This window comes from Neoarius graeffei, chromosome 16 (genome assembly GCF_027579695.1).
Source record: "Neoarius graeffei isolate fNeoGra1 chromosome 16, fNeoGra1.pri, whole genome shotgun sequence".
Taxonomy (NCBI): Eukaryota; Metazoa; Chordata; class Actinopteri; order Siluriformes; family Ariidae; genus Neoarius; species Neoarius graeffei.
The window spans coordinates 470,938-495,584 of NC_083584.1; the positions used below are offsets into that span (position 1 = coordinate 470,938).

Consider the following 24,647-nt stretch of genomic DNA (forward strand, 5'->3'; position numbering starts at 1 on the left):
ACCTCACTGAATGCACTGTGTTTACCAATTTCAACACTACGGGGTGCAACTATGTTATTTTGTACATTAAGTCCTTCAAACGAACATGTAACTCAAACAAAAAAACATTAGGCGACATACTGTACATGGCTCATAATAAAACATCAATAGCCTACTGCGCGCATTATTTGAAGGGCATACGACGAGCCTTGCGCTCCGCGAACTCGTCCACGATGCTCTGTATGTCACTGATTCAGTGATCTTTTCAGCGGTAGTCTCACAACCCGAATAGTAAACAATAAACATGGAGGACATGGAGTCGTTAGTGTTGCTGGTCTTGGTGCTGTGGCTTGTTGTCACCGACAACGCCAACAGATACGGGCAAGAGCGTATAGATGAGGCAAGGCGCATAAGGCTTCAGAAATTCTCGTAATTCATAATTCTTCTTCTTCTGAGTTTACGGTGTTTACAGATCCCAGCGCGCTCGCGGGGCGTGTGTGGGCATGTGAGGACACTCCTCCTCACCAATCAGTGCACAGGGGAGTGTCTGCTCACGCCCCCAGCCTCACTCGGCACGGCTTGGCTCGCTTCAGCCCCACTCCAAAACGGTGCGAGTTTTAGGGGCTAAGCAGGGCTGAAACGAGCTGAGTCATGCTGGTTTTTGGTAGTCGAAACGCGAGCCGTGTCGGGCTGAAGTGAGCTGAAGCGAGCTGAAGTGAGCTGAAAAAGGGTAGTGGAAAAGGGCCATATCTGGACTGGTGTATCAGGCGTTTCTGTGTAGTCTTGCTGTTGCATGCAGGTGCTGCTACTAATGTGTTTAACGTTATGTGAATGCTCCTGTCTATGTGTATGTGTATCATCAGGTGTGTGTGTGTGTGTGTTACCTCCCCTGTTCTCTGTGTGGGGCCCGTTCCCAGAGTCTGCCCATCAGTCTGCTTTACTGTACTCCTCATGGGCTTCTGCCTGCTATTGTGGAGACAATCTCGAGCAATGTGTCCCTTCTGATTGCAGTTGTAGCAGGTTGCGCCTTTTATCCAGGATGAGTCACTCCAGGTCATCCTGCCTTGACCCCTACCTCGATCTCTTCCTCTTTGTCCAGGCTGAACAGTCTGAAGAAGAGTGAGAGTGGCGGCATGTAGGTCTTGGTCTCTTTGTGTTGACTTTGTCTTCTCCTTCTCTTTCAGCAGCCTTTCTGCATGCACAGCGTACTGCTCGATCTTGGTGAGGCTCAGGAGTGCCCTCCACTGCAGCCAGGTTCATGGGCCTGATCAGGCTACTGTGTTTTTCTCATGTGCGGCGGTGAGATGGGCGAGAAACGCTGACACCACTTCACCATCTTCTTGCTTACACATACTGATCTTAGTAATGTCTATGTTCAAGGGAAAAGCACTGTCCAGATGAGCACAGAGATCAGTGATGGTATCTCTGTACTCACCATTGCCAGCCACGCTCCAGTCTGGTGTAGTCATTCGCTGGTCAGCTTCCGGCCACTCTTTGGAAACTTTGTTCCAATCTTTACCCATCTTGATCATGAGTAGGTGGCGAAGTTCATGGGTGGTTGGTCGGAATTCTCTGCAAAATATCAACAGCTCATTACCAAATCTCTTTCCTCCTACCTCTCTCACATTGGGAAGAGAAGCCATGCTTTCCTTTATGTCAGCTGTTGTCCAGGGTCTGTGGACTAGAAGCACGCCGTCAGCTCCAGCCACTTCCACCATTGGAAGATGAAGGACTTCAGACTTTAGGTTACGGCCTTGTGGACCCACTGGTGAGTATGTGGTCAGGTCCAGGAGGGTGTCTCTTCCATTGCCATATGCAAGACCGGATCTCGTGTGTGACAGAGAAGCATTGAGAGGCACTGATGCTGGAGGCGGCTGGTAGAGATTCCAGAGGCTCAGTTTTTTTTTTTTTGTTTCCTTGTCTTGACTTCTCCCCCTTTTTGTGGGTGAAACACTTGTGGGAGTGATGCTCCGCCTTGCTGAGGAGGCAGTGTGTGTCGGGGTGGTGGGGCAGACTCCAGGTCAGGGTCCATCTGAAATTTCAAACACTGAGAAGAGGGTGAGAGCCCTGCCTGTCATTTCTCTCTTTTGTACTCTCTCTTAAGTGTTTCTTCTTTCCATGCAGAAAACGCCTTCCAGTCCCCTAAGAACTTAACATTATCTGCAGACTCTTCTTTTTCCTTCCATTTCAACTTTTCTTCCAACTGTTCTAGCTGCCTGGGACTAAAACTGCCCTTCTCAGGGAATCCTAAGTCCTTTACCCGTTATGTCAAACTGTGCCAAATAATCCTCGCCATACGAGGTTTTCATAAACTGGATGTTTGGGCTGTCATAGGAACATCCAATTCTTATTATAGCACATATAGCCTCACACTTACTTGCTTTTTTCTTTCCTTTCCCTAACTTACTGTTTCTGTTCCTCATTGTACACTGTTATATCAATAGGTTATGACAACAACTGAGGAGTGTGCTCCCATCACCCAATCAAGCATCCAGCCAGAGCAGGTCATGATATTTTTTAACCATATTAACATGACATTGTTGTGTATTATGCCTGATGTCAAGACTCTTGTCTCTGTGAGCCTACCACACAGATTTAATACTTGTCATTTTTAGGGCATACCTAACAACCTGTGTTTTCTCTCTCTCCCTCCCTCCCCCCCCCCCCAATCTGTCCCTCTGAGTTACATGTTGGTCCTGGGATTGAGATGCTGGCCTCTTCTGCCCCTTGGACCTGCTTGATCCATCCTGGTGCCCTGTGTCTGGTTGGAGTTTTATCGCATCGCTCCTGTGGAGGATGGCCCCATGAGGACAGTTGAGGGTTATACCTGGAGGATGCTCTGGACTCTTACAGTAATGATTAAATGACAACTTTATTGAAATTCATTGATAAAAATCTAATTTACAATATATATAAACTCTTAAGAATTAAAAACACCATATTTACCATATTACTCTTACAGTAATGCTTTTATGTCTGAGGACTACAGTTGTCTTGCTAACTTTAGGACTGCAGTTGTCATGAACAGTTTTGCACTCAAGTTTCCATCAATAAAGAGTTACAACATGAATGAAACTGTCTTCATGTTAAAACTGTTAATGTTATAGTCATGCTGTCTGTTGTTGCCCAAATGAGGATGGGTTCCCTTTTGAGTCTGGTTCCTCTCGAGGTTTCTTCCTCATGTCATCTGAGGGAGTTTTTCCTTGCCACCATCGCCACAGGCTTGCTCATTGGGGATAGATTAGGGATAAAATTAGCTCATGTTTTAAGTCGTTCAAATTCTGTAAAGCTGCTTTGCGACAATGTTTATTGTTAAAAGTGCTATACAAATAAACTTGACTTGACTTGACAACAATGGCTGAGTTTTTTATTAGGATCACAAGAAGAACAAGTTGGACTATGTCCAAAAATGCGAGACAATAATCCTTTAGGTATGTTCTTATTAGTAAACAATTTACCTGACATTTTCCTTAAGCTAAAAGTAGGTATCATTTAGCACAACAACCTCAAAGACAACTCACACATGTGTACAAAATCTATTTCTCTGTTTAAGAATTTGGAGGAGGACAGTACTCTGTTAATTCATCAATATTTTGCGTGCACACTGGTGTGTCTTGGCGATTTTGTGATCGAACCTCTCTATCCTGTTCCTACAATGGGCCAGTTGTTGACACAGAACAAAGGGAGCAAGAGTCTATTCTTTCCTGTTATGAATCGCTGAATGTGAATCCGTCGAAACACACACCGGTACTTCCCCTCCTCAAGTAGGCGAGCGATTACCCAGTCATCACTTTGGTGGATAATTCTCTTACACAACCCAATAAACTACTCGTGGTTTATTGTCTCAAAATTGTGTTTTATCCGTTTTCTGCAAACATATTGATGGTACCACAGCTTAGCAGTCCTCCTGGGCTCAGACAAACTTCTGTCAATTTCTTATATCAATCTTTAATTACTGTTTCCACTAATTTCTTTACACAAGAATGCAAAGTTATCACCGTCAGGTGAGCCCTGACGGTCTGGTCTCTCTTATGAGTTCTCAGCTCCGCACCATAGCCTTGGGAGTGTTCCGTCGTCCGAGTATCAGACGTGTAGGGCCCACCCAGGGATGCCAAATTGTAATGGAAACTTCTAATAAACACTTCAGAATGCTTAGCAGTTGTCTTTTCAGTTATTTATTATAATAGATCATATAAAACAGATATATAAAATAGGAAAGATGAAAGAAAATTCAAACAAACACCACCTCTAGTGATGTGAGAGTGCACTCTGAGTTATTTCTTAGATATGTTCTCTATTATACTCTGAAGATATTTGCTTACTGCTCGCATCCGTACGTGATTGGCTCAAGATTTTCTATGAGACTTTGTTAAAGCATACACCTGGCGTTCTCTGATAACTGCAGGCGGATGCATAGTTAGGGAAGACTCAGGCACCCTGCTTATCACCACCAAGGCCACAGAAAGGCAATTACAGAAAACTTTCTGTACACTAGGCCACTTGAGTTTAACACACAGAAACACAGAGGATAAAAAATGTTCATCCATTAAATTTCCCTCACACGCTGCTGGGTTTTGTTGCAAAAAGAAGCAAATGTTACTGTCAAAGTCTCCAAAAGAACTGTGACTGATTCTGCAAGATGCTCAGTAAAACTTATTTCCCTATAAAAGTGCACAAATTGATGACTTTTCTTTTTTTCAAATCAAAGGGTCACCAAACTAAACATTGACTTTGTCTCATCTCATTATCTCTAGCCGCTTTATCCTTCTACAGGGTTGCAGGCAAGCTGGAGCCTATCCCAGCTGACTACGGGCGAAAGGCAGGGTACACCCTGGACAAGTCGCCAGGTCATCACAGGGCTGACACATAGACACAGACAACCATTCACACTCACACCTACAGTCAATTTAGAATCACCAGTTAACCTAACCTGCATGTCTTTGGACTGTGGGGGAAACCGGAGCACCCGGAGGAAACCCACGCGGACACGGGGAGAACATGCAAACTCCACACAGAAAGGCCCTCGCCGGCCCCGGGGCTCGAACCCAGGACCTTCTTGCTGTGAGGCGACAGCGCTAACCACTACACCACCGTGCCGCCCACATTGACTTTGTTTCATTTATTATTGCTTCCTGCTCTTTATAGTATTGTTTAATTAAGAGACATTTAATTTCATTATTTTTGAAGGCATCTTTGCTATACAGCATTTCTTTGCACACTGCTTTAGACTTCTGCACAGAACTGTATCCACTCACTTCTGTCCAAATCTGTTTCCTTGACATATGACAATATTCAAGACTCTTCAACATGTCAAAGTAAATTTAATGAAGATGTGGAATTTAGAAGAAAATTAATCCCACTCTCTTGCTGCTCCTTTCCTCTTTAGAGTCACTGGAGAATTGACAGTTATTTGTGCTTCACAAAACCAGGAGAGGACTGATGCCAGTTCAGCTAGACTTGGTTAAGAACATATAAATACTTATCAGACTGTTTCCTTCACCACGGTCTGGGTGTCCAACCCACAGCATCTTCACTTGATGTGTATTATTAATAATGTGTACCTGAACAAAGTTATTGTTTTATTGTAATTATCAACACAGACTGGTTCATGGATCATTCTAATGCTACGTATTTAACTCTGGAGGGCCATGTGGAGTTGGAGAAGTACAGATATGTTTATTTTGTAATAGTACTCACAATTTATATGTTGATTATGGGTTGTAATGGTATTGTTATTTTTGTCATATTCACAAACAAATGTCTCCATGAACCCATGTACATTTTCATTGCTGCTTTACTTTGTAATGCTATCTGTGGAACAACTGCTCTTTATCCGAAACTGCTCACAGATTTTTTGTCTGAAAGTCAAACCATCTCCTATGAAGCATGTACATTTCAGTCATTTTTTATTTATACATATGCCATGTCAGAGTTCACACTGTTATCAGTGATGGCCTATGACAGATATGTGTCCATCTGTAAACCATTACAATATGCTGCAATTATAAAAATGTCCACTGTGAAAAAGCTTTTATTTTGCTGTTGGTGTGTGCCTTGCTGTGAAAACAGTATATCACTGGCATTAACATTCCAAGTTAAGCTTTGTAGGTACAAGTTAAATAGAATATACTGTAATAATTCATCAGTTGTTAGATTAAGTTGTGGAGACATAAATGTAAGAAACTCATATACAGCCTTCGTTTTTGTCGTTGCTGTATTCCCACCAATGTTTTTTGTGACCTACTCGTATATTAGAATACTTCACATTTGTCTTAAGAGTTCGAAAGATTTCAGAAGAAAAGCTCTACAAACCTGCTTTCCACATCTTTTTATATTCAGCAATTTTACAGTTACATCTTGCTTTGAAGTTATTAATAACAAACTAGAATCAAATCAAACTCCTCACATTATTGCCATGATCATGTCAGTGGGAAATTTGGTTATTTCTCCTCTAATCAATCCCATAATATATGGACTGAAAATGCAGAAGATTTTTAATAGTATCAAAAAACTGATTTGGAAAATGAGACAAATGTAATTTGTTAGTTTAGGATAAGTGTCCGTATCCTGTTCTATCTGCTCTGACCTACAGTTTAAAGAAAATTATTGGAATATGTTGTAGTGCAGGTGTAGTTCCTTATGTTCAGTGGAATGAAGAGCTATAAACTGTTAGACAGGTTGGTTGAATTTGTTTGAATAATATTATTATATGCTTATCAGAAAGAAATAATTAGAATATCTATCTCTGTAAGATCTGGTTAATAGTTTGGCAATGGTGAGTAACAATTCATAGTAACTTTATAATTTCATTTCTGTAATGTTTTGATTCATAGCATGGGTATTAATAGTTATTGGCAATTAAAATATATATTTTTTTAATTCACTCACTTTCGAGGAAAGGGAGATAACTGTTAATTCACTGTATGTCTCTGAAATACCTGAGGTCATCTTTGACACCTGTATGTTTTCAGGATGTAATGTAACGTCTCAATGTAATGTTTCCTGGATTCTTCAGTCAGACATTACGATATTTTTTCTGCACAACACTTTTCTTCTTTCCTGTCTTCAAATTGGATTTTGTGATATCTAGCAACAGGATGCAAAGCATTCGGGAAACATTTCGTGATTTCCAGTGAAAGTAAGGAGTGTTAATACACCTTTTTTCCTGCTGTGAAAGATTTTACATATTTTTTGTGTTTGTTTTCGTTCCAGATATTTGGTCCTACTCACAGCTCACTGCAGGTAAAATGAAAACCTGAGTGAATTCACTAGAAGCTATAAAACTAAATACAAATGTAATTTCTTCATTAGGAACCTGAAGGAATGTCCTGTTGCACTGTTCAGCTGATTGTGTTCACTCGCTCTCCCACAGACGATGCAGGGTTCAAAACCAACATTATGGCCTGAGTAAGGAAAAGGAGATCAGTCATTAAAATACAATTATTTTTATTAACTCTGTTTAATCAGTGAGTAGAATAACAATAAGAATCACATGACTGTGTGTAATGTGGAAGTGTCATTTTTTTATTGTGATGAATTACATTAAACAAAGATCTGAGATGATGGATTTTGTTTTCAAAATTTCAAATTTTATAATTACTGAAGGCATATATATATATATATATATATTTTATGAGTTGGATCCTTTTGTTGTTTGTAATTCTGCATTAAAAAATTATATTAAAAATACATCCCCAAATTATAAAAAGTTGGCATGGTGTGGAAAATGCAAATAAGAAAAGAAAGCAGCAATTTCTAAATGTACTTTGACTTGTATTTCATTACAGACAGAATGAACCCAAGATATTTCAAGTTTTGTTGGTCAACTTCATTTCATTTGTTAATATATATCCATTCCTGCGTTTCAGTCCTGCAACACATTCCAAAAACCTTTAACACCAGTTAAAACTTTACTGTGCACAAAAGAAGCCTTATGTTAACTGTGTCCAGAAGCACCATTGACTTCTCTGGGCTTGGAGGCATCTGGGATGGATCATCACACTGTGGAAATGTGTATTGTGGTCAGATGAATCAGTATTCCAGGTCTTTCTTGGGAGAAATGGACACCATGTGTTCTGGACCAAAAAGTAGAAGGACCATCCAGACTGTTAGCAGGAACAAGTCCCAAAGCTAGGGTGTGTCATGGTATAGGGTTGGGTCAGTGCCCTTGGTAAAGGTAATTTACACTTCTGTGATGGAGCATTAATGGAGAAAAGTACACTGAGATTTTGGAGCAACATCTGCTGCCTTCAAGATGACATCTTTTCCAGGGAGATTTCAACAAGACGATGCAAAACCACATTCTGCACACATTACAAAGGCGTGGCTGTGGAAGAAGAGGGCATGTCTCCTCTATCCCCAATAGAGAATGTGTGGAGAATTTAGAAATGAAAAATATGACAGTGACGACCCCGACCTGTTACACACCTTAAGACCTGTTTACAGGAAGAACGAGACAAAAATAACACCTGAAACACTTCATCACTTGGAGTCTTCAGTCCATAAACATCATTTCAGTGTTAGGAGAAGGAAGGAGAACATTATAAAGTGGGAAATTATTTACTCTCCTGACTTCTATTGAAATATGTTGCAAGAATCAAAATTGAAATAAGTGTTTTGAAAACAAACCAACAAAATTCATGAGTTAAAACATTAAATAATGTGCTGTTGTGTTGTTTTGAGTGCAATACAGATCAAATATTATTTAGAAATTGTTGTTTTCTGTTGTAATTTCAATGTCCACATCCTGCATATGGAGGGCAGGCGTGCTCATTGGGGATAGATTAGGGACAAAATTAGCTCATGTTTTAAGTCGTTCAAATTCTGTAAAGCTGCTTTGCGACAATGTTTATTGTTAAAAGCGCGATACAAATAAACTTGACTTGACTGTCCCCATTTTTTTTTTCTCATTTTGGGTTGTGCTTTTAATATTGAGCAAATTATTGCTCTCAGATTTCCTTGTTCTTGCTATTTTTCGGGAGTTTCCTTTCAAAAGTTCTTTTCCCATCTTTTTGGGTTTTCTTCATGATGCCAGTGTTTGAGGTCACAGGAATAAGAATTTTCCACAATCATACTGACAACTACATTAAAAACATTTCAGATACATGAACTCTAATGGGGTTTAATTACAAGCATTATGTCACTCTGCTGTAATAAGAGCCTGGGGGATTTGCCCCACACACCCCATGAGATTAATGGCCTGAAGCTGGACGACTGCCTGAGTCTCGAACAAACATGTTTATCTGGCATTTAATACACTAATGGGGATTAACATCAAATCAACACTTTAGAGACCAAACTCTATCGTGGACAGTCTCATCTCATCTCATTATCTGTAGCCACTTTATCCTGTTCTACAGGGTCGCAGGCAAGCTGGAGCCTATCCCAGCTGACTACGGGCGGAAGGCGGGGTTCACCCTGGACAAGTTGCCAGGTCATCACAGGGATCATGGACAGTGATAATGATAATAATAAAGTCCTCTTAATCCTGTTGTTTATCACAGGGACAATGTAGGAAAGAAAAAAAGTTCTACATCATAATAATATTTTATTTAACCATCACAAACTCATTAAAACCCAGAATAAAAATATAATCTGTCAAATATGTAGTGCGAAAATAAAAATATTATTTCTGTAGGTGCATATGGAGGGCAGTGTGTGTACTTGCAGCTGTGTGTGTGTGTGTGTGTGTGTGTATACAGAGTGCAGTGTGAGTCTATGGAGCACAGTGTGTGTATGGTGCTCAGTGTATGTATTTAGCATCACCAGTGTGGAGGTGTAAACTCATTATCATCTGCTTTATCACCATCAATAAATAGAAAGAAATAAGTAGTGGTTATGTCTCTATTCTTTCATTACACACACTGCCTGGCCAAAAAAAAAAAAGGTCTCACGCACTCAAATTTCATTGATCTACCTTTAGCCTTGATTATGGCATGCATTTGCTGTGGCATTGTTTCAACTTATGTAATGTCACAACATTTATTTCCAGCCAGAATTTCATTCATTTTCTCTGAGATCTTGCCTTGAGGAAAGGGGAGTGGAACCTCTCTGTAAAATCTTCTCCAGCATCCCAGAGACTCTCAGTGGGATTAAGGTTGGGACTCTGTGGTGGTTCATTCATGTGTAAAATGATTCCTCATGCTCCCTGAAACAGTCTCTCACTGAGCCCTAATTTTATTCCATCAGGGAAGAAAAACTCACTGATGTGAACCTGGTCATTCAGTGCATTCAGGTCGTCAGCTGACTTCATTTTATTGCCCCATAACATTGCTGAGTCTCAACCTGACCAACTGAATCAACCCCAGAACATCACACTGTCTCCAGAGGCTTGTACAGTGGACACTATACATGATTGCTTCATGAGCTTCCTTTCTTACCCTGACATGCCCATCACTCTGGAACAGGGTCAATCTGGACTCATCAGACCACATGACCTTTCTCCATCGCTCCAGAGTCCAATCTTTATGCTCCCAAGCAAGCTGAAGCCTTTTCTCCTGATTAGTCTCAGTAATAAGTGGTTTTCTTATAGACACACAGTGGTTTAGTCCCAATCCTGTGAGATCTCATCACACTGTAAGCGGAAATTATCTTAATTTCACTATTTAACACATCCGTAAGTTCTACTTTCAGTTGTTTTATGATTCAACTTCACCAAGCATTTCCAAACATATTTATTCTGTGAAGTTGATGGTTCACCATTTTTCTTCCAGGTTTTAGTAATGCTTTGGACAGTTCTGAAGCTAATTTCAGTAATCTCCTTAGCTGTTTGCTTGATGCAGGCCAATAAATTGACCTTCTGAAACCCAGTAACATCTTTTCCACAACCACAGGCTCCATTTTCCAACATGTTTGTTTAAGAAATGAGAAGCTACTCACGGCATCAGTCAAGCTTAAAGGATTTGTTGCCAGCTGAAACACATTAATCACTGCAGTAATTATCCAATCAAAGGCTCTTAAATCTTTCATTCATTCATTCATTCATTATCTCTAGCCGCTTTATCCTTCTACAGGGTCGCAGGCAAGCTGGAGCCTATCCCAGCTGACTACGGGCGAAAGGCGGGGTACACCCTGGACAAGTCGCCAGGTCATCACAGGGCAGACACATAGACACAGACAACCATTCACACTCGCATTCACACCTACGCTCAATTTAGAGTCACCAGTTAACCTAACCTGCATGTCTTTGGACTGTGGGGGAAACCGGAGCACCCGGAGGAAACCCACGCGGACACGGGGAGAACATGCAAACTCCACACAGAAAGGCCCTCGCCGGCCCCGGGGCTCGAACCCAGGACCTTCTTGCTGTGAGGCGACAGCGCTAACCACTACACCACCATGCCGCCCCGCTCTTAAATCTTTCCTTATTTAATTTTTAAAAAATGGCTACCTTTTTGGCCAGGCATATTAGTTCATAAAATATGTCTGTAATGTAGAACATCCTGATTACCCAAACACATTTTTCTACTGCTGTAATCATCATAATGAACACTAACAATGATCTTTAACTGTATCACCACAGTCTCCCTCTCAGGCAGATCTGTAGCCACCTACACAGGCTTTTATCACAGGCTCAATAAAGATTGGGTGGCCATGGAGGGTTGGTGTAGCAACTTGGATGCATATTCTGACACAGTTACATCTTCTGTGAGGATGTATGCCTTACTAAAATGCCATAGTGAGGTCCAAAAATGACAAGCCATGGTTCACTGAAGAGCTGAGGGTCCTCAGAGCTGCAGAGGATCATACCTTCAGATCTGCTAAAATGGAGGAATTTATGAATGCGAACGCCACTGGGCAACATCGCTCAGAACACTGTGCCAAGCACAGATGCACCACTGCACAACCCTGATGTTAAAAAGAGCAATGAGCTCACTGCAGTCCATAGCGAGAGGCACAGGCATCACCCACGGCGGACCAAGGCCTGATGGGAACCAATGCCAAAACTGTGTCCGGAGCTATGCCACAACCAGCGGACAAAACATTCAAACAAAAAACAATCAAACTATACAAACACAAAAAGAAAAACAAAGGGAGAAAAAATAAAAAGCTCCGGTGAGAAACGGCAGCCAAAATGCACACAGCATACTCTCAACCGGAAATGAAATGATAGGAAGTAAGGCAGAATGAGCAATGCATGATTCATAAAGACTTTAACCAGACCAGCATAACACATGATAAAAATGATACATTATCCAGATGCAGAAAGATTCAGCAAAATTAATGCCCAGCAACAAAAACCCTCCAAAGAACTCAATCTCAGTTTCTCTACTCCATCCACCTGTCCACTGTATATGTGATTATTCACAAATCAAATTACCATTACTTTTAATAGAACCAAATTCATTTACTTTTAATAAGATTGTGGCAGTGGGGACATAGCCAAGTGTTGGTTTGCAAATGGAGGACGGGGCCAGGGAAGGTGAATGACAAAGTCAGTACACCTGTTATCAATTAATGTGTGTGTGTGTGTGAGAGAGAGAGAGCAAGTGAATTTGGTAAAGCTGAAAAGCAAGCACGAAGTAGAAACTAAAGTCTGCATTGACATCATTTCCTGCCTGCGACTCTTCAGTATTCCACCCATGTCAGGGATTTACAACAAAGATCAATGGCATTGCTTTGCTTAATGTGAATAATTAATCAACATGATTGTGTGATTACATATGAAAAATACCATAAAGCAGGAACGTGTATGCAGACTTTTCAGAAAAAAGAAACTAGAAGGGTACTCAGCCCACCAACTTTAAGTCTGTTCTACATCTTATAATTACAGCTGTGCTTCAAATCATAAATACATCCCTAGAGACTGGCATTGTTCCTGTGTCCTTGAAAAAAGCCGTTGTAAAGCCCCTACTTAAAAAGAATAATCTGGATGCTTCAGTATTAAATAACTACAAGCCAATATCAAATCTATCATTCATCGGGAAAATCCTTGAAAAAATTGTCTTCAATCAATTAACTGCCTTCTTGATATCAAACAGCTGTTTTGATAATTTTCAATCAGGATTTCGTGCCAATCATAGCACTGAAACAGCGCTGATTAAAGTTATAAATGACATACGTCTTAATACTGATGCAGGCAAAACATCGGTCCTGGTATTACTGGACCTCAGTGCAGCTTTTGATACTGTTGATCACAACATACTGCTATATCGACTTGAACACTGAGTTGGGTTGACTGGTAAAGTTATCAATTGGTTAAAATCATACTTAAAAGATAGAAGCTTCTTTGTTACCATGGGAAATTGTACCTCAGCGTCAATGTCCTTGACCTGTGGTGTCCCCCAGGGGTCGATTCTTGGACCATTACTATTCAACCTTTATATGCTCCCACTTGGGCAAATTATCAAGAACAATTCAATTTTATATCACTGCTATGCAGATGATACCCAAATTTTTTGCTCTATCACCTAATGATTATGGCCCCTTGAATGTCTCTACCAGTGTATCGATCAAATCAACAACTGGATGTCACAAAATTTTCTTCAGCTGAACACAGATAAAACAGAAGTAATTCTATTTGGGAAAAAAAGATGAAAGACTCAGGATTACCACTATTCTTGACACAAAGGGGATTAAAACTAAAGAAATGGTTAAAAATCTTGGTGTTTTCATTGACAGCGAGCTAAACTTTGACAGGCACATGAAAGCAATCACTAAAACGGCATTTTATCACCTAAAAAACATTTCCAAACTAAGAGGACTTATGTCAAAAAATTATCTGGAAAAACTAATACATGCCTTCATCTCTAGTAGGGTTGATTACTGCAATGGCCTTTTCACAGGCCTGCCAAAAAAGACCATCAAACGACTTCAGCTGGTTCAAAATGCAGCGGCTAGGGTTCTCACACGAACAAAAAGAACAGAGCACATTACTCCAATTCTAAGGTCCCTTCACGGGCTTCCAGTCAGCTACAGAATTGACTTTAAAGCATTGCTGCTGGTGTACAAATCTCTAAATGGTACAGGGCCCAATTACCTCTCTGATATGTTGCAGCGGCCTAACCCAATCAGATCTACCAGATCGCAGCAGAAAAATTTACTGTTAAAACCTGTTGTTAAAACAAAGTGTGATGAAGCAGCTTTTAGCTACTATGCAGTGCAGCTATAGAACCAACTGCCAGAGGACATTAAAAATGCTCCTGCTGTTGGCAGCTTCAAATCTAGACTAAAGACCAAGCTGTTTTCAGATGCTTTCTGCTAACTTATTAATATTGCCATCTCTACATGTTTTAAACTCTTTACTTTTACAGTCTCTCCATGTTTTAAATTTTACTTAACTTTTATTCTATTTTATTCTGCTGTGTTTTTTTTAATTGAACTTGTATCTCATTTTATTATTTTATTTCTACTCCATTTATTTTATGTAATTTTATTTTCTATTGTTTACTGTTTTGCTTTTACTTCTGTAAAGCACATTGAACTGCCACTGTGTATGAAATGTGCTATATAAATAAACTTGCCTTGCCTTGCCTCAGTAAAGTGCATACCTCCACCAAGCCACATATTCAGATTTGCATCAAAATCAAATCAGTTGGTCCTTGGCCCATGGTCCACCTTTCCTAAAATTTCATCAAAATCAGTTCACTATTTTTGGAATTAAATTGGAAACATACTTCTTCTTCTTTTTGGTTTTTATGGCAGTTGGCAGCTTAGCGTAAAAGCAGCATTACCGCCACTTGCTGGACTGGGGTGTGGTTCAGAAGCCTATTCTATCCCTATAAGGATGGGAGTAAATAAAGAAAATAAAGAAATAAACTAAAATAAAATTGGGAATTAATAAAAAGGAAAAAGAACTAAATTCTGTGAATAAGGCCTGTATTTTTGAGAAATCTAAACAAAAAGTTGAAGCAAATATCTCCTGGACTTCTTCGTAAAATTTCCTTCAGGTCTAGTCTCAACTTTTCCCTTTCCAGCTGTTCCATTAATATTTGTCTTTCTTCCTGGTACTTGGGACAATGACAGAGCACATGCTCTACAGACTCTGGGCTACCACAGAACTCACAATTTCCATCAGCATGTTTTTTAATTATCGCTAAGGTGCTGTTAAGTCTTGTGTGTCCAAATCTCATTCTAGAGAGCATATCTTCCTCCCCCTTACTCCTGTTTGAAGATCTAGGCCAGGGGTGTCAAACCTGATCCATAAAGGGCCGTGTGACTGCAGGTTTTCATTCCAGCCATGCAGCAGCACCCTGATTTGGCTTATTCAATCAACTGACACACCCACCCTTTAATCAAGGGTGGGTGTGGCTGCAAGTATTTGACTGTGTGAAGACAGTTCAGTTGATTGAATGAGCCAAGTCAGGTGTGCTGCTGCATGGCTGGAATGAAAACCTGCAGCCACACGGCCCTTTATGGATCAGGTTTGACACCCCTGATCTAGGCCGTCCTATGATGCCCTGGATATTATGGAAGTGTCTTCCTGTTTGCCCACTATCCCATTGGGTTTGCCATCTTTCTCTCATTCTCTGCTTTACTATGCTTTTGATTTCAAACTTGCTGTAGTCCACCTCTAAATCTATATTATCATTACCAGCCGCCTCCTTAGCACACCTGTCAGCAAGTTCATTTCCAACCACACCTAAGTGGGCAGGAACCCATACAAATGATAATTTAACCCCATCTTTTAATAGTTTGTCGGTGACTTGTGCTATTTTGAACACTATATCTTGCTTAGTAGTTGATTGCCAAGTTTTAATACTAAACAATGCTGAACTTGAGTCTGAAGCAATTACTACCTTTCCAGGCCTATGTACCTCCACCCATTGCAATGCTAGCCATACAGCTAGTAATTCAGCCGTATAGACTGCTAAATCATCAGTAACTCTCTTACCAACTTCAATTTTAAGTTCTGGGATGACATATGCTACCCCTACTGTCCTATCTGTGTGCTTGGATGCATCTGTAAATATTTTAGTTTCTTCGCCATATTTTTCATTTAAATGCCACTGTACCCTATGCTTATCCATTTCCTTACTTTGCTTGTCTTCTAAAAGTTGAAAGTCAGTAGGCACCTCTTCAATGACCCATGGAGGTACAGCCGGCAATGACACTGTGGGACTTACTTTCACATCAGTGATCCTCATATCTTTCACTCTATCATTTGATCATCCAACCATAACTTCTTATTCGGTCATTCAACCGCTCTTGACAAGGCAGTAAAACAGACTGGCTCATGTGATCATCACTGTGGCCTTTCAGATTCACCCAGTATACCAATGCTAACTGCTCTCTTCTGAGGTTAAGGGGCATTTCTCCCATTTCAACTTGTATTGCGGCCACTGGAGTGGTCTTCATAGCACCACAACACAACCTTAAAGCTTGGTTCTGAACCACATCTAGCTTATTCAGCATTGATTTAACTGCCGACCCATATATAAAACACCCATAATCCAACACAGACCTTATTAATCCTATATAGACGGTCCTTAAAGCATGTCTACTTGCTCCCCACTCTATTCCACGTAAACACCTCATCACATTAAGGACTCTTTTACATCTACCAATCATATTTTCAATATGCAATGCCCATGTCAGTCTTTGGTCAAACCATATGCCCAGGTATTTAAATGATTCAACTCTTTCCAGTTCATGACCTGATATTGTGACTTTTACTTCCTCCATAACCTTTTTCCTGGAAAAGACCATCATCTTAGTTTTTTGTACTGAAATCCTAAAACCCCATCGAATGGCCCATTTATCCACTGCAGTAACAGCTTGTTGAATCTTTTTATACACAAACTCAGTGTTTCTCCCTCTTTTCCAAAGGGCCCCGTCATCAGCAAATAAGGCTACCCCCACCTGACTCTCAACTTCATTAAAAATCCCATTAATCATAATAGAGAACAGCATAGGGCTAACAATGCTTCCTTGTGGAATACCATTTTCAGTCATATACTTCTGACTAGTCACTCCATTTACCTTCACCATCATGGTTCTATCCATTAGGAAATCCCTAACCCAGTTGAGCACCCTTCCCCTAAAACCCATGATATGTAACCTTATCAGTAGACCCTCCTTCCACATCATGTCGTAAGCCTTTTCTATATCAAAGAAAACTGCTACAACAATCTCTTTGTTTGCCTGCGCTCTTCTTATTACATCTTCTAAGACCACCAATGAGTCCATTGTGCTTCGACCCTTTCTAAATCCATTCTGGTAATTTCATATCAGGCCTTTAAACTCGATTACATACATCATCCTGTCATTTATCATTTTCTCCATTGTTTTTCCCATCTGAGAGGTTAGAGCTATTGGTCTATAGTTACCTGGGAGTTGCGGGTCTTTACCAGGCTTCTTAATAGGAATGACAATGGATTCCTTCCAAGCTTTTGGGATAACTCCCTGTATCCATATTTTATTATACAAAGCCAGTAAGACTTCCTTTCCCTTATCAGAAAGGTTCTCTAGCATTGAATAACGAATTCCATCCCCCCCAGGAGAAGATTTACCTAATTTCCTAAGGGCGTTATTCAGTTCAGTACTTGTAAATAGCGCATTTAGCTCCCCTTCTATCATATCTGCACTTTTATCTGCTCTCATACATTCCTTCCGGTATTTTTCAACTGTCTCAGCTCTTGCTGTCCTTTCCTGTTGAGTGAGGTTTTCAGAACTATGAACTTTACTTAGTGTCTTTGCCATTATCTCAGCTTTTCCAACGCTACTAGTTATTATAGTATCACCATCAATTAATCCAGGGTATCCATATTGCTTCCCTTTCGCTTTCATTCTCTTTATCATATTCCATACTTTTTCCACTGGTGTTTCTCGACCTATGGAATCACAAAACCTTCTCCAACACTCTTTCTTGGCCTGCTTGATGGTTCTCCTCACTACAGCCTGAGCTTTCTTGAATATAACTAAGTTGTGGAAGTTGTGGGTTTTCTTCAATATTCTAAACGCCTTATTTCTGTTTTTAACTGCTATTCTACATTCATTATTCCACCAAGGGACAATCCTACCAAGGCACACAGGTTTGGTTTTAGGAATGGCTACTGTAGCTGCTCTGAATATACTAGCACTTACATTTGTACATACATCTTCAATGCCCCCATTTATATCCACAACAGACAGTAAAGCATCACTGCTTTCTCTAAATTTTTCCCATTCAGCTTTCCCCAAAATCCATCTCTCGTTATAAACTTCCTCAAATGTGACTTCTATTCCTATTTCTACCTTTATTGGGAAGTGGTCACTACCTACAGCATTACTTTTCATTACTTCCCATCCACACTTGTCTGCTAATGACTTTGTAACCAACGTTAGGTCTATTGCAGACTCTGTTCCTCTAGCCATATTCATTCTAGTACCTGACCCATCATTTAAACTTACCAGCCCCTCCCCATCAATGAACTCTAATATCACATCCCCATTGGCGTCATTCTTGTCTCCCCACAAAGAACTATGTGCGTTAAAATCACCACACCATATTACCCTCCCTTTTGTGCCCTTCCAAATTTCTTCCAAATGGTTTAATTGCAATTGTCTACATGGATTATAAAAATTTATAATCTCAATACTTTCTTTCCCTGACCATACCTCTATCATTGAGTATTCCAGCTGCTTCCCTTTTTTAACCTCTCTATACTGGATACCAGTTTTTATAAATGTTATGATTCCCCCACCCCTACCACTGTCTCTGTCCCTCCTTACTGACGAATACCCTTTAATACTAAAATCCAGTGTTGGGATCAGCCAAGTTTCTTGTAAACACATAATACTGGGTTTCACACTTAGGTTGTCAACATATTTCTTAAATTCCTGACCATTCTTTATTAAACTCCTTGCATTCCATTGTAGTATGAAAAAACTCATTAACCAGAACCACCACATTCTTGAGAGTATTGTAATCCGTCAGACAGATTCAGAGCATCTCTGACTGCCTCCCACTGTATATTGTGAATGTTGAGGTACTTACTAGCTGCTTTGACTATATATTGAATTTTCTTTGTACGCTTGTCGGTTTGTGCTGTGCAGTTTATGACATAGGCCATAAACAAAACAAAATCTTTTTTAGGGACAATCAACGTCTCTTCTTTGATAGCCTCGCATTTTGTGCACTGTCCTCCCATTTTAACATCTTCCACTGGTACTGCTACCACCCTTTTTACAGACTTTGCCGCTTCTGCATATGTAATACCACGGGTGACTTTAATTCTCTGCACCTCCTGCATCCTTTTACTCACTTCGCAGCCTCTATATGCTGAGCTGTGTTCTCCCCCACAATTACAACACTTTAACCTTGCGTCCTTATCACACTGGCCATAGTCGTGCTCTCCACTACACCTACTGCACCTTTTCTTTCCCTTACAAACCGCAGCAACGTGTCCAAACCTTTGGCATTTGAAACACCTAAGGGGGGGTGGAATATACGGTTTCACTTCAAAGCTCATGTAGCCTATAAAGACCCTTTTAGGAAGTTGGGATTCACCAAATGTCAACACAATCGACAAGCTATCAGTTAAGACTCCATCTCTTTTTGTTTTCAGCCGCTTTGCTTCCTTTACCTTGACATTACTGATATTTTGCTTGACAACATCGACTGATTCTGCTAACGGGATGCCTGAGATTACCCCTTTCACCTGCTTGTCATACGCCACCGAACACTGAACTTTATGGCCATTTAACTTATTCACCTTAACTGCACGTCTTTGCTGTTCCTCATTCTTGCATACCACTATTAGACCACTTCTTATTTTCTTTGCACTCACCTCACCAAACTCCTTTTGTAGGGCAATGGTAAGTAGTGATGGACTCCAATCGTCAAAATTTGCTCCTTCCTTTAGCAGTTTCACAAAGACTATGTAGTCCGCTCCGATTCTGTCTACTCTTGCTTTCTTTTCTCCATCACTATAGTTATGCATTTTCCCACTTTTCCGTTTATTACCCTTCCCTATTATTCTCCGTGAGCCATCCAAATTAATTATATTGTCAGTTTCAAATCTCCTGCTATCATCCATTCCCTCTTCTTCCTCCTCACTACCTGACACATCACTTCCTGTCTCCTGACCATTCCCAGACCAGTTGCCACCAACCACCCTTACGCCACTTCCTCCACTCCTCTCAGCCATCCTCCATACCATACCCTCCAACTGGCATTGGAAACATACAAACACAAACAAACAAAATGAAGCCAAAACATAACCTCCTCCAGAGGTGGAAAAACTGGATTGACAAAGTAAAAGTCCTGCTTAGGTTTTCCTTCTGCCTGTGCTCTCAACACAGGTGATTTCACCAATTAGCTCATCAACCTGGCTTAGGGGATGTGGTAATTAGGATCAGCTGGTTCATTGAATTGGCTGGAGCAAAAATGTGGCAGGGTTTTTACTTTCTGCACCCGGGTTTTTCCACCTCTGACCTCCTCCAAAAAAGTTGGCAGAGGTAAACATCAAGAAAGCAGCAGACCCAGATGGAGTCTCACCTGGCACTCTCAGACACTGTGCAAACCTATTTGCTCAAATATTAACTGGGATTTTCAACAATTATCTTGCAATCATGAAGTGTTCCAGTCTGCTATAAAATTACTGTGATCATCCCAGTCCACAAAAAAAAAAAAGATTATATCATGGGACTTAATAACTTCAAGCCACTTGCTCTGATCTCACTGGTAATGAAAACTTTTGAACACCTGGTAATAGCCCACCTCAAGTCCATTAAAGACCCCTTTCTTGACCCACTGCAGTTTGCTTATAGGGAAAATGGCTCAGTGGAAGGTACAGTTAACCTGTCCCTTCATTCCATCCTCCATTGTTTACACTCTCCCAACTCACGTCAGGATCCTCTTTGTGGACTTCAGTTCAGCTTTCAACATGTTACAATGAAAGAGTGAACCCAAATGAAGGACACAAATGCAGAGGTAAAGTGAACTGAAAGGTGTTAATTTAGTAGTTGCAGTAAGGAATCCACTGCAAGCTGGCCTAGTGGTTAAATCGGGAGATTGTGAGTTCTACTTGTGGTCGGGTCATACCAAAGCCCATCATAAAAATGGTACCTACTGCCATCTAGCAAGGCACGCTGCAATACAGATGTGAGTGGGGAGTCAAACTCTCACGGTTACCAGAGGACCCCCCACTGTAACCCTAGCTGTATAGGTCAGAGGTTATAGAAACAGAGATTGGCACCATCCAATGTGCTAAGTGCCTAGTTAGTACTGGGACAGGAGACTACCTGAGAAGACCAGGTCCTGGCACAGGAAGGACTTTGACTTTTTTTTGAGTAAGGAACACAAGGGAAGTGAGAGCATGGCCTGAGCAGGGGTTGAGCCTGGATTGCTGCAGTGTGAACAGAGCACTTAACCACTGAACCAGCAGGAGGTGCAGGCAACTGGCAGGACACAGCAAAGCAGGGATGTAGACAGGGGTGTGTGGATGGCTGGAGGAGAACATCAGGCAGGAAGAGGAGCTGGGAAGTGGTGGCATGCAATGCTCCTGCAAACATACAGAGACAGAGTAAATACCTGCAAAACAAGGCAAAAAGTCAAGCCAGTTAATTTGTGTTGTGCTTTTAATAACAGACATTGTCACCAAGCAGCTTTACAGAAAATTAAAGACTTTAAACATATGAGCTAATTTTATCACTAATAAATTTATTTATCCCTAATGAGCAAGCCTGAGGTGATGGTGGTGAGGAAAAAATCCCTCAGATGCCACAAGGAGGAAATCTTGAGAGGAACCAGACTCTAAAGGGAACCCATCCCCATCTGGGTGATAGCAGATGGCATGATTATAAATAACTCACTTCTATAACTGTGTCCTATAGAGTCACAAAGTACAACTGTGTCACCAGGAAATCCATTATAGTTTAACAGGAAGTCTGTTTTGTTGAAGTTATCAACTGTTCACTGATGGAGACTTGAGTGTTAAACTGTTCATGACAATTGTAGTCCTCAGCCATCATAGTAAAACTGCAGGTGTCCAAAGCCATCTTCCAAGTGCATCTTTCAACTGTACATATGGGGCCAACCAGAAGTAGGACATCAGGATGGATCAGGCAGGTTCAAAGAGCAGGAGAGGCTAGCATCACTGGTATCTCAGAATTGGTGTGTAACCAGACAGAGAGAGAGAGAGAGAGAAAGAAAGAAAGAAAGAAAGAAAGAAAGAAAAAAAGAAAGAAAGAAAGAAAGAAAGAAAGAGGGCAAGAGAGAAAACACAGGTTGTTAGGTATGCTCGTTGTCATCTCATTGTTAAGAACAGTATACATTGTGCATTGATCTCAGCCAGGGTCCTTGGCCCTCTCTCATGTTCTCTCCTCTTCAGCTCAGCCCACAGGTTTTCACTGGGGTTCAGCTCAGGGGACTGAGATGGCCAGGGCAGAAGCTCAATTCTATGCTAAGTGAACCATTTTAGTGTTGATTTGGATAGATGCTTCGGATCATTGTCCTGCTGGAAGAGCCAGTGATGACCCAGTTTTAGTTTCCTGGCAGAGGAGCCAGATTCTGATTTAAAATGTCCTGGTGTTTCGTGTGTGTCCATGATGCCATGGACCCTAACAAGGTTTCAGGGCCTTTGGAGGAAAAACAGCCCCAAAACATCACAGAACTTCCACCATATTTTACAGTTGGGATAGGGTTCTTTTCATTATAGCCATCCTTCTTTTTAATAATAATAATAATAATAATAATAATAATAATAATAAGGAGAATATTTATTTATAAAGCGCTAAAACGTTTTACACCAAACCCACCTTTAATCACCTCTGTGTTCTCATATTTGTTCGCTACTTAATCAGGAAGTCATGGATTACAGCTTGGAAGTTCCTACATACTCCAATCAACTCAAACTTGTACAATTTAAATGGGAAACACGCTTCAGGTACATTGTGTTCACTATCATTTCCAGAGGGTCAATAATAGTGGCACATGTGTTTTTGTTGAAAAGAATTATTTCTTGATGAGAGATTTGTTTTTCTCTGAATAAATTTCTATCAATTAAAAGGTTCTGATTCTTTCAGTGTGAGATGAAGTGATCTCACCAAAAGATGTTTTTTTCTAACCCTTTTTACTAATCTTTACAAGGGGGCCAATAATTGTGGTGGGCACTGTATATTGTTAATTATAAATTCAAAATGACTGTTCAACAGTGCTACGTATATCCCTGCTGAGAGAGTGTTTAAACAGATAATGTCAATGAATTAAAAAGACAGAAGACAATGGATATGAAATCAAAATAGATATACCCATGAACGCCTTTCAATGAATTAACTTTTGTATTGTAAATACTTTTAAATATGTTTAAATGTCTAGGTGGGCTGCAAGAAATTTATATATATATTTTTTGTCCAACATACAGTGCCTTGAAAAAGTATTCATACCCCTTGAACTTTTTCACATTTTTCCACCTTACAACCATGAACTTAAAAGTTTTTTTTATTGAGATTTTATGTGATAGACCAACACAGAGTAGCACATAATTGTGAAGTAATTCAGCCCCCTGTACTCTGATACCTCTAAATACAATCCAGTGCAATCAATTACCTTCAGAAGTAATCTAATTAATTAATAGAGTCCTACTGTGTGTAATTTACTCTCAGCATAAATACACTTGTTCTGTGAAGGCCTCAGTGGTTTGTTAAAGAACACTGAAGAAAAAACAGCATCATGAAGACCAAAGAACTCACTTGACAGGTCAGGGATAAAGTTCTGGAGAAGTTTAAAGCAGGGTTAGGTTATAAAAAAATATCCCAAGCTCTGAACATCTCAAGAAGCACTGTTCAATCCATCATTCAAAAATGGAAAAAGTATGGCACAACTGCAAACCTACCAAGACATGGCTGTCCACCTAAACTGACAGAGCGAGCAAGGAGAGCACTGGTCAGAGAAGCAGTCAAGAGGCCCATGATCACTCTGGAGGAGCTGCAGAAATCCACAAATCTGGCCTTTTTGGAAGAGTGGCAAGAAGAAAGCCATTGTTGAAAGACAGGCATAAGAAGTCCCATTTGCAGTTTGCCAGAAGCCATGTAGGGGACACAGCAAACATGTGGAAGAAGGTGCTTTGGTCAGATGAGACCAAAGTTGAACTTTTTGGCCTAAATGCAAAGCGCTATGTATGGCGGAAAACTAACACTGCTCATCACCCTGCACACACCATCCCCACTGTGAAACATGGTGGTGGCAGCATCATGCTATGGGGATGCTTTTCTTCAGCAGGGACAGGGAAGCTGGTCAGAGTTGATGGGAAGATGGATGGAGCTAAATACAGGGCAATCCTGGAAGAAAACCTGTTGGAGGCTGCAAAAGACTTGAGACTGGGAAGGAGATTCACCTTCCAGCAAGACAATGACCCTAAACATACAGCCAGAGCTACAATGGAATGGTTTAGATCAAAGAATATTCATGTGTTAGAATGGCCCAGTCAAAGTCCAGACCTAAATCCCATTGAGCATCTGTGGCAAGACTTGAAAATTGCTGTTCACAGACGCTCTCCATCCAATCTGGCTGAGCTTGAGCTATTTTGCAAAGAAGAATGGGCAAAAATTTCAGTGTCTAGATGTGCAAAGCTGGTAGAGACATACCACAAAAGACTTGCAGCTGTAATTGCAGCAAAAGGTGGCTCTACAAAGTACTGACACAGGGGGGCTGAATACTAATGCACACCACATTTTTCAGTTTTTTTTTTCAAGTTCGTGGTTGTAAAGTGGAAAAATGTGAAAAAGTTCAAGGGGCATGAATACTT

General features: G+C 40.6%; 1 protein-coding gene across 1 annotated transcript; it reads left to right on the forward strand.

Annotated features, from left to right (window-relative positions):
* The first annotated feature begins 5,587 nt into the window (after positions 1-5,587).
* On the forward strand, positions 5,588-6,517 carry LOC132899856 (olfactory receptor 2F1-like). Its single transcript, XM_060941913.1, has one exon. The coding sequence runs from the start codon at positions 5,588-5,590 to the stop codon at positions 6,515-6,517; it is 930 nt and encodes a 309-aa protein (XP_060797896.1).
* The last annotated feature ends 18,130 nt before the right edge of the window (positions 6,518-24,647 follow it).

Excerpts from the sequence above, each read along its gene's own strand:
- LOC132899856 (XM_060941913.1), top strand. The coding sequence starts at position 5,588 with ATGGATCATTCTAATGCTACGTATTTAACTCTGGAGGGCCATGTGGAG.